An 11,059-nucleotide genomic window follows, 5' to 3' on the forward strand; every position below is an offset into this window, starting at 1 on the left:
CGTGGCCGGGGGCTCGTAACAGGGGTCACTCCGCGCGCTCCGCCCGCGCAGCTTACCTGCCCGCCACCTCTGTTGCCGGGGGCGCGTAACAGGGGTCACTCCGCGCGCAGTGCGCTCACGAAAGGGGTGGGGCTCACCCTGGTTGATATAGACAGCAGGACGGTGGCCATGGAAGTCGGAACCCGCTAAGGAGTGTGTAACAACCCACCTGCCGAATCAACTAGCCCTGAAAATGGATGGCGCTGGAGCGTCGGGCCCATACCCGGCCGTCGCCGGCAGCGAGACGCGCTTGGAGGTGCGCTCAGCGCGGCTCCCATATGATTGCGCACTGGTGTGCGTCTGGGTCGTGACAGCGTGGCACGCGAATGTCTGTGCTGCATTGGATCAGTCTCCTTTCTTTAACAGGCAAAAGCTTTATAACCTCACTAATGCCTATCATCGTCTATATTAGATATATAACAACGGGCGGGTGCGGGCGGGTGCGGTTCTGATCAAATGTTACATCGGGTGGATGGCGGATGGTTGACGACTTTCTGATGCGGTTGCGGATGAAATAATTGCCTATCCGCGCATCTCTATGACACACTATCTGTATGTAATATGGCTTTTAATTTTTTGCGGCTCCAGACAGATTTGTTTTTGTATTTTTGGTCCAATATGGCTCTTTCAACATTTTGGGTTACCCCTGACCTAATTGGTCCAAAAAATATTTTTTGCAAATCAACAATTATAATAATGTGCCGTTGTCTAGTGCAGCGTTTTTCAACAACCCAGGCGTCTCTCCTCATTGAGTTAAATTGAATCCTGTCTCTGTTCAATTCCTTGCTTCTTGTCTGTTTAATCGATGTTTGAACCTGACAAATACCCTGACACTCCAAAACCCTGGAAAGACAAACAACGGCATAACAAAGCAAAATAAACATACCTGAGTGTGGATCTCCTCATTAATGGAGCGCTTGGCCTCCTGCTTCTTCTTCACCGCCAGCAGGTCCACCAGAGGCTTGATGGTCATGCCCTGCAAGATGGACCCAGACACATTTTACTACCTTGTAGGGATTATATGGCATGTATCGCCTGTCCACAAACAGGACAAAATAAATCTTGCAGCTGAACTCCAATCATTGTTACATTTGTACAATCTTTTTGTTCATGACAAAACATGAAAAATGAGCCCATAGTGTCACAGTCTAATACGCATTGGTGTGTGTGTGTGTGTGTGTGTGTGTGCCTACCATCACCTCTGTGAGGTGATTAAGTTGGCTGTCAGGTTAAATAGAACAGCCTAGAGAGGATAATAACTCCCATTAAGTGCACCTTCCCCCTGCAAAGGAACCTGCACTCAGTGTGAACCATCACCAGGATATTGAATGTCTGCATTGTTTTCTTCAACAACGGAAGGCCAGGTTTTACCCAGTGTAGTAAAAAAAGTGACTTTTGCTTCTTTTTTATCAGTGCAGTGCATCAAACAATTCTCTAGCAAAGTAAACTCATGGATTTTCTTTAAACCGCTTCCCAATGTTTAACATGGATTGGGTTAATCACACACTCCCTTCCTACCTGCACAAAGACGGTGAAGAAGATGACGGTGATGATGGCGGTGAGGAACATGCTCCTCAAGGGGAAATGTTCCTCTTTCAGCAGGAAGCCGAGCGAGAAAGCGATGGCGCCTCGCAGGCCGCCATAGGCCACAATGAACTGGTCCTTGGTGGTCAGCTTGACGATGCGGAACTTGTTGATGATGTACGTCAGCCCGATCACACCTGCGTGAATGTAAACAAAAACAACACCATTTTCATCCAAGGAGGAACTGGGAGCAGCATGAAAACGGAGCGCTGCAGCAAAATGGAGACTGTGGAGCATAACACAGTAGGGCTGGGCGATATGGCCTTTTAATAATATGTGGATATGTTTAGGCATGTCACGATACACCATATCAGTGACGTGCCATCATGGAAAGAAAAAAAATGTAAAAAGAAAAAAATTTATTTACATTTTTATATGTATGCAGTGATTATACTATAAAGTTATTTTCCATTTAACTTCACCAGTTTTAGATTATTTTTTATTCAAAATCGCTGAATTTTCACATTTGCCGTTCAAATACTGAGAAGAGACGGTGCGGTGAACAGCAGCCAGTTGAGGCACGTCACTCAGTGCCTCAACATGGACGGACTCGGCTAACTGCTGGCCTGCTGTGCAGTGAGACCGTATTGCTATATGAATTATATTATACATTTCCATAGTTTAGTTAGCTGAGGTATATAATGTACAGTGTATTTTGTCAACAACTGTATGTGTGTAACGTATTTCTTGTGCTGAGCGATCATAAAACGGCTGCAAAAGACGCACTGGCTGAGGCTCCAGTAGCCCCGCCTCCTGCACCCTTGCCGTAGAATTGTTATATCAACTAAAGCCCACACTTAAACTTTCCACGTGCAAGATTGAATCTATTTAAAAACGTTATTTCATAAGAAGCCAAAAAGTGCAAAAACAGTAATGTTCGTGTTGGAGGAGTTGTGAATGACTGCAGGGCCACAACATTAGGTACACCTGCAGACTGCAGGTGTATCTAATTCACAACTCCTCCAACATGAACATTATTGTTTTTGCACTTTTTGGCTTCTTATTAAATAACTTTTGTAACCTATTTCTATGGGCTTTCCTATTTGTGATGTTAAGTTCCTGTTATGCGCTGTTATACAGTATATGCCTTGAGCTCTTATTTTGAAGGCGCCAAAAGCGGAAGTGATGACATGTTGTAGTGGAGCGGAGGTTTTTGAAAGAAGGTAAATAAAGTGGTCCTCGTGTAAACTGGAGCCTCCGTGTTTGTTATTTTGTAGTTTCATACAGTATAGGCGACATTTATAAACCCTCGGTTACACTTTTTTAAATAGATTCAATCTTGCACGTGGAAAGTTTAAGTGAGGGCTTTAGTTGTGGACTTCATTTATAAGTAAAGGTAAGACCATAATAACGTTTTTTTTTTAATTAAATGTGCTTTTTTGTGTGCTACAGTTTGTATGTGTAAAGTTAAAGTTAAGTTAAAGTACCAATGATTGTCACACACACACTAGGTGTAATGAAATGTGTCCTCTGCATTTGACCCATCCCCTTGCTCACCCCCTGGGAGGTGAGGGGAGCAGTGGGCAGCAGCGGCGCCGCGCCCGGGAATCATTTTTGGTGATTTAACCCCCAATTCCAACCCTTGATGCTGAGTGCCAAGCAGGGAAGAATGCTGGTATGAGCTTTTAAACATAACCCGTTAACTGCTGCCAATCAAATGGTGAATAAGATACTCTTTAGGGTTCATATGTTTGTAAATCTGACTGTGATGAAGTCAGTGCCTCACCAGCCATCAACCTCACCGCACGTCACCATACACCATATATATGTGGATATGTTTAGTCCATGTCACGATACACCATATATATGTGGATATGTTTAGTCCATGTCACGATACACCATATATATGTGGATATTTTGCCTTAGCCTTGAATGAACACTTGATGCATATAATCACAGCAGTATGATGATTTTATGTGTCTACATTAAAACATTCTTCTTCATACTGCATTAATATATGCTACTTTTAAACTTTCATGCAGAGAGGGAAATCACAAGTAAAAGTGTATTTATTAAAGAGTTATTAAGCAGTGGCACAAACATTCATGTCATTTCCAAAGAGAAAGTGCAAGATTGTCAGAGACATTTTTAAACAAGCTATTAGTGCACTTTTGTGCATGATGTCACTAAGATGACATATCAAAACAACACTAAATTAAAGTACACCTTTTAGTACAGACAACACTACAATAGTTTAAAACAAATAAAGTGCACTTTTGTGCATGATGTCACACAAGATATTTCAATAAGTGTCAAATAAAAAATTTCGGTTCGGTACGTACCTCGGTTTAGAGGTCACGGTTCGGTTCATTTTCGGCACAGTAAGAAAACAACAAAATATACATTTTTCTGGTTATTTATTTACCAAATTTGCAAAATCTTTATATTTGATGTGAAGTAATGGGAACCTTGTATAGGTCAATAATTCATAATAACATTGATTTTGATTCAATATTATGTTTTGAGCAATGACAGTTTGAAAGAAAAAAAACAGCTTTGTTTTATTAGTCAACATTGCAACTTTTTCTAAATTACATTTAACCTTTAAGCTTTTTTATTTCACTTTTGTTTTGTTTTTGTTTATTTTAATAGTATTTTTATAATGTGCCGTGGGCCTTTAAAACATTAGCTGTGGGCCGCAAATGGCCACACTTTTGACACCCCTGCTATAGATAATAAAAAATGAAATGTGATAAATCTATGGATAAAAAGCAGAGCCTGGCGACGCATGCACGTTTATCATAACTCTCTCTCTCTCTCTGTCTCTGCCCCTCCCTCACCAATGCTGCTGTTTGTTTTGTTTTTAACCCCTTCTTAACCCTGAACGTACATTGAAAATACACGCAACCCTAACTCAAAATGCCGGACATTTGAGGCATTTAAGAAACTCCGCCCTGACAGCTCCGCCAAAGAGGACATGTCCGGTGAAAAGAGGACGTATGGTCAGTCTATCCTAGCCCGTTAACTGCTAGCATGCCGTGTGTTGTGCCTCGGTGTGCATTGTTTACACAACGTGCGTTACGCTACTTAATATGTCCGTGTGGAAACTCGTTCGGTACACCTCCGAACCGAACCGGAACCCCAGTACCGAAACGGTTCGATACAAATACACGTACCGTTACACCCCTAGTAAATGCACAACAAGCTTTTTGTCACCTCATTGCTAATTCAGCATTAACATGGGCTTACATCTAAACCCCAATAAAAGCAATCCTGCTGCGCGTTTACTTGTGCAAGGTCGGACAGCCAGTTCAACATCTAAATGTCCTCCAAACAAGTTTGATCTTCTCTTGGTTTTTTTTTGTCAAGTAATTTGCAAAAGGTAAACACGAACAGCTCAGCACACAAGCTCGACCCATGTAATAAGTGTCCTAATTGAACAACATTGCAGTCTAAAACAACCTTTGTCAATATGTACAAGTACTAAATAATTATAATTGCATATAACTTTCAGGTACAAAGTTTCCAAGGCAGAAGAGTATTAGAAAGCGTCCAGTAACAAACATCTCTTTACACTTGCTGCGTCATACCCTAATGTATTGAATTATGGCCACAAGGTGTGGCTAAACCACAAATTAACCCTCCATTTTAATTTTCCTGATGGAACTCTCCTGAAGGATTCAATAAAGTACTATCTATCTACCGTATTTTTCGGAGTATAAGTCGCTCCGGAGTATAAGTCGCACTGGCCAAAAATGCATAATAAAGAAGGAAAAAAAACATATATAAGTCGCACTGGAGTATAAGTCACATTTTTTGGGGAAATGTATTTGATAAAAGCCAACAGCAAGAATAGACATTTGAAAGGCAATTTAAAATAAATCAAGAATAGTGAACAACAGGCTGAATAAGTGTACGTTATATGAGGCATAAATAACCAACTGGTATGTTAACGTAACATATTATGGTAAGAGTCATTCAAATAACTATAACATATAGAACATGCTATACGTTTAACCAAACAATCTGTCACTCCTAATCGCTAAATCCCATGAAATCTTATACGTCTAGTCTCTTACGTGAATGAGATAAATAATATTATTTGATATTCTACGCTAATGTGTTAATCATTTCACACATAAGTCGCTCCTGAGTATAAGTCGCACCCCCGGCCAAACTATGAAAAAAACTGTGACTTATAGTCTGAAAAATACGGTATCTATCTATTCAAAAAGCTTAATTCTTCCATTAGGTTTTACATATCTACATTGTTGAGTGATTTCACTTGTACTCGTTCCAACCTACGAGATAATACAAGTACCGTATTTTTCGGACTACAAGGCGCACTAAAAATACTTTCATTTTCTCAAAAATCGACAGTGCACCTTATAACTTGGTGTGTCTTAATGTACGGCATAATTCTGGTTGTGCTTACTGACCTCGAAGCAATTTTATCTGGTACATGGTGTAATGATAAGTGTGACCAGTAGATGGCAGTCATACATAAGAGATATGTGTAGACTGCAATATGATGGCAGTAAACAACACCAAAAACTTTAAATGTTCCATTGAGAATATATAACATTACACACGGCACTGAAAAATCTGTCAAAATGTTTTTAGTACGACTTTGGTAAGCTATGAAGCTGCACCGCTTGATGGAATGTCGGCGCATTAAACATACATACCTGCCAACTTTTGAAATCAGAAAAACCTAGTAGCCAGGGTCCAGGGGCCGCAGGCCCCGGTAGGTCCAGGACAAAGTCCTGGTGGGGGGTTCAGGTTCGCCCCCCCGACGCAAAATGATTATTAGCATTCAGACAGGTTAAAATGTTGCTAAAACCATCACTTTTCTATCAGTCACAGTGACTTTTCAAAACAAAAATATTACAGCAAAAATCATATGGGTTGATTGACATGTTTATTCTGTAAACTAACTTCAATAGTTTGAAATTATTTTGACAGTTAATGCCAGTTATGCTGTCAACCTTTCACAAGACTTCAATTTGTTAATTGAAAGTATAAACACTTTTTACAGTAAACAAATGGTAAAACAGTACTAAACAATTCCATAAAAAAAAAATTGGTGTCATTATTAACTTTCTGTCCAAGCTTGTATAATCTACTGCCTTGTTCAATTGTAAAAAATATTCTATGCCTAAAATTCACATTTCTATCACAATTATCATACTGTAAACATGGTAAGCTAACTTCATTAAAATTAATAGTCCTGTCAATAGCATGGAATTACAATTCAAATGTAGTTTTTTTGTAAGCCTTTCAAAAGAATTCAAAATATGAAAAATTAATGAAAATTAATTTAAGCCATCAGACACTTGAAAAGTGGCACATCACATCTCTAATGTAATCATTTTTACTTTTCAACAGAAATAGCACTGCAAAAATTATTAAGGACATTCTTCTGTATTTTGGTAGTTATGCTGTCAACATTTAACAAGATTTCTTCAACTTGGACTTGAAAGCATAAATAGTATAAACACTTTTAACAGTATAACAGTACTAAACAATTCCAATAGATAACATTGGTGTCATTACCTTTTTGTGGCTAAAATCCAAATTGATTCTAGTCCATGCTCAATTATTGCCTCCGTAAATAAAACTTCGGCATTTATCACATCCAAAGAATCTGGGCGACGAAAAACGTTGAAGGTTTTCCACTTGTATCGCTAGCAACGGCATTAGACTTGTGTTTTTTTGTCCCAACGTGGTCTTTTACATCGCTAATTCCTCCGTGTCCGATCGAAAAATCTTGTCTGCACAAGGTGCAATTCGCGTAGTTTTCACCCTTTTTGGAACGGATAATTCCCGGATAGGCTTTTGAATATTCTTCACGGAATGACTGCAGTTTTCTTTTCGGTTTAAGACTCGTTTGCGATTTTTCTCCGGCTGATTCCATGATCGTTCGCTCGTTTGGAAACAATGGCAACAGGTGCCTCCTGCGGTGCTATAAATAGCCTCCCGCATGGCATTCGGAATGGCTCGATAGGAAGTTACGGGAAGCAGTGTCGATTGTCATTGTTGTTACGCGATTTCGTGAATAAAACTTAAAATTTTTTTTTTTTTTTTTAATGAATGAAAAACCATATTTTTTATCACTACAACCGTAACCCGGAATAGGTTGAGGAAAACCGTACTAATTACAGGAAAACCGCAGTAGTTGGCAGGTATGAACATACAAGTATTATTATGGTGTGTGTGTCAGGACCGCAAAATGGCACCTGTTAGCAGACATATTATCTGGCGTTTTGTTTCCCAATATTATGCAAAACCAAATGTTCCTACCTTCTGGTACCTGCTGATGTGTGTTTGGGATCTGCATAAGTCCTGAAAATGTGCGCGCCTCCGCCATTGTAGTCCGTGCCGACACCGTAGTCGATAAGCTTCTTCTTTTTCTCTATCTTCTTATGTGACATTCATCCTCCACTGTTGCCATTTCTAATATAAAATAGTGTAAAGTTCTTACTTATATCTGTCAGTAAACTCGCTATGAAAGTGCTAAAAACTACCGGTGTTGTGAGTTACATTATTCACCCAAGGAACTTTAGTTATTAGAGAGTTCCGGTCGGACGTTTTTTTCACGGGACACATTTCGGGCGTTGTTGTTGCACTAGTGAGCCACGGATGAGGAAATGCTGCTCCGTTATTGATATGAAGTAAAGTCTGAATGTCATTAAAACAGTTAGCGCCATCTTTTGACACTTCTTCCACTCCCGTCCTTGCACGCTACACCAAGGAGAAGACGCTGTCCAAGTGGAGGCACGTAAATAAGACCCGCCCACAAAACTGCACATCCGAAAGAGACTGTCAGAAAGCTACCGGTACTTGAAAATGGTCAGTAAAACATCATCTATGCAAAAAGAACCACCATTACATGTTATGTAGACCACAAGGAAGTGTTTTACATTTAGAAAAAAATCATAATATGATCCCTTTAATGCGCCTTTTGTATTTAAAAACAGACCTAGACCCGCTCATCTGCAGTGCGCCGTATAATCCGGTGCGCCCTATGGTCCGGAAAATACGGTGTGTTAGTTAAATTAGTGTTTTGTTCTGACTAATCTCACTTGATCAAACCTTTCGTAACACGCGACAACATTTTAAAGGGGTCATATTATGACTTTTTTTTTCTATATTCAAAACCCTTCCTTATGGTCTACATCAGGGTTTTTCAACCTTTTTTGAGCCAAGGCACATTTTTTTAATAAAGAAAATATGGAGGCACACCACCAGCAAAAAAATGTTAAAAAATGAAACTCCACCAGGTCGTTGTGCTTTATTTTGAGTTTGTTTGTTGTTGTTGTTGTTGTTTTCCTGTGTGTAGTGCTTTAGTTCCTGTCTTGCGCTGTTCATTTGGTGGCCCTTCCTGTTTTGTTGGTGTTTTCCTGTCGACTGAACTAAAGGAGTCATGCATGAAACAAGCTCAGCTTCCTCATTAACATGCCATGGTGTCAAAGTTAAGGATTACACGCCCACAGTCACCAAAGAATGGCAGAGCCGTTTGATTTTGCCGTGCAGCAGAGTGGAGGCAGCACTTTTAACGTTTTCAGACCTTACCAGACCTCTTGTTTCCAGTTTGAAAGCCATAGACAGACGTAGCAGTATAAAGTTAAAGTACCAATGATTGTCACACACACACTAGGTGTGGCAAAATTATTCTCTGCATTTGACCCATCACCCTTGATCACCCCCTGGGAGGTGAGGGGAGCAGTGGGCAGCAGCAGTGGCCGCGCCCGGGAATCATTTTGGTGATTTAACCCCCAATTCCAACCCTTGATACTGAGTGCCAAGCAGGGAGGCAATGGGTCCCATTTTTATAGTCTTTGGTATGACTCGGCCGGGGTTTGAACTCACAACCTACCGATCTCAGGGCGGACACTCTAACCACTAGGCCACTGAGTAGGTATATCAATGACCGTTAAGTATATTTTCATTCATCATTTGATTGGAGGGGTGTAACGGTACGTGTATTTGTATTGAACCGTTTCGGTACGGGGGTTCGGTACGGACATATTAAGTAGCGTAACGCACGTTGTGTAAACAATGCACACCGAGGCACAACACACGGCATGCTAGCAGCTAACGGGCTAGGATAGACTGACCATACGTCCTCTTTTCACCGGACATGTCTTCTTTTGCGGAGCTGTCAGGGCGGCGTTTCTTAAATGCCTCAAATGTCTGGCATTTTGAGTTAGGGTTGCGTGTATTTTCAATGTGCGTTCAGGGTTAAGAAGGGGTTAAAAACAAAACAAACTGTGTGTGTAGCAGCATTGGTGAGGGAGGGGCAGAGACAGAGAGAGAGAGAGAGAGAGAGAGTTATGATAAACGCGCATGCGTCGCCAGGCTCTGCTTTTTATCCATAGATTTATCACATTTAATTTTTTATTACCGTATTTTCCGCACTATAAGGCGCACCTAAAAACCACAATTTTTCTCAAAAGATGACAGTGCGCCTTATAACCCGGTGCGCTTTATTACGATTCATTTTCATAAAGTTTCGGTCTCGCAACTTCGGTAAACAGCCGCCATCTTTTTTCCCGGTAGAACAGGAAGCGCTTCTTCTTCTACGCAAGCAACCGCCAAGGAAAGCACCCGCCCCCATAGAACAGGAAGCGCTTCACCCGCCCCCGGAAGAAGAAGAAAAAACGCGCGGATATCACCGTACGTTTCATTTCCTGTTTACATCTGTAAAGACCACAAAATGGCTCCTACTACGCGACAAGGATCCGGTTCATAAAAAGACGCAATCTCTCCATCTGCACACGGATTACTACCGTATTTCACAGCAACTGATATTCCTGTGAACTGCACTGTGGAACGGGAGCACGTACGGTGAATATTCGCACCACAGGGAATGAGGAGTCATCCTTCACTGTGGTTCTAGCTTGCCATGCTAACTTCCTCCCATGGTGATATTCAAAAGGAAGACCTTGCCAAAAGAGACCTTTCCAGCCGGCGTCATCATAAAAGCTAACTCGAAGGGATGGATGGATGAAGAAAAGATGAGCGAGTGGTTAAGGGAAGTTTACGCGAAGAGGCCGGGTGGCTTTTTTCACACAGCTCCGAAGGCGAACACACCTTCACTAAGACGGGCAGATAGCGCCGGTCGACATACGCCAACATCTGCCAGTGGATCGTAAATGCCTGGGCAGATATTTCGGTCACAACTGTGGTCCGAGCTTTCCGGAAGGCAGGATTCACAGAACTGCTGCACAACAACAGCGACACTGAATCCGATGACTTCGACGAGGCGGAGCCGGCCATTTTTGGATCCCACGCTTGCGCAACTTTTCAATTCGGACACCGAAGACGAAGAATTCGAAGGATTTACGAATGAAGAATAACTTCAGAAGGTGAGCGCTATGTTTATTTTGTGTGTTGTGACATTAACGTTCGAGCAACATTATGTTGCTATTGCTCTACACCATTTTGAATTTTACTATGTTTGTGATTGCACATTTGCGTACATTTTGGGACA

At 41.2% G+C, this 11,059-nt stretch overlaps 1 protein-coding gene across 2 annotated transcripts in view; it reads right to left on the reverse strand.

Moving 5' to 3' along the window:
- slc9a1a (solute carrier family 9 member A1a) overlaps window positions 1-11,059 on the reverse strand; it is a 112,243-nt gene that overhangs the window by 23,301 nt on the left and 77,883 nt on the right. For both annotated transcript variants that reach the window (XM_061958736.2, XM_061958735.2), the window contains exons 5-6: window positions 1,558-1,760; window positions 926-1,015 (exon numbers count right to left, since the gene is read on the reverse strand). In XM_061958736.2, coding sequence (XP_061814720.2) covers window positions 926-1,015; window positions 1,558-1,760 — 293 coding nt within the window. The remainder of the gene's footprint in view (window positions 1-925; window positions 1,016-1,557; window positions 1,761-11,059) is intronic.

The sequence above is a fragment of the Nerophis lumbriciformis genome, linkage group LG04 (genome assembly GCF_033978685.3).
Source record: "Nerophis lumbriciformis linkage group LG04, RoL_Nlum_v2.1, whole genome shotgun sequence".
In the NCBI taxonomy this organism is placed as follows: domain Eukaryota; kingdom Metazoa; phylum Chordata; class Actinopteri; order Syngnathiformes; family Syngnathidae; genus Nerophis; species Nerophis lumbriciformis.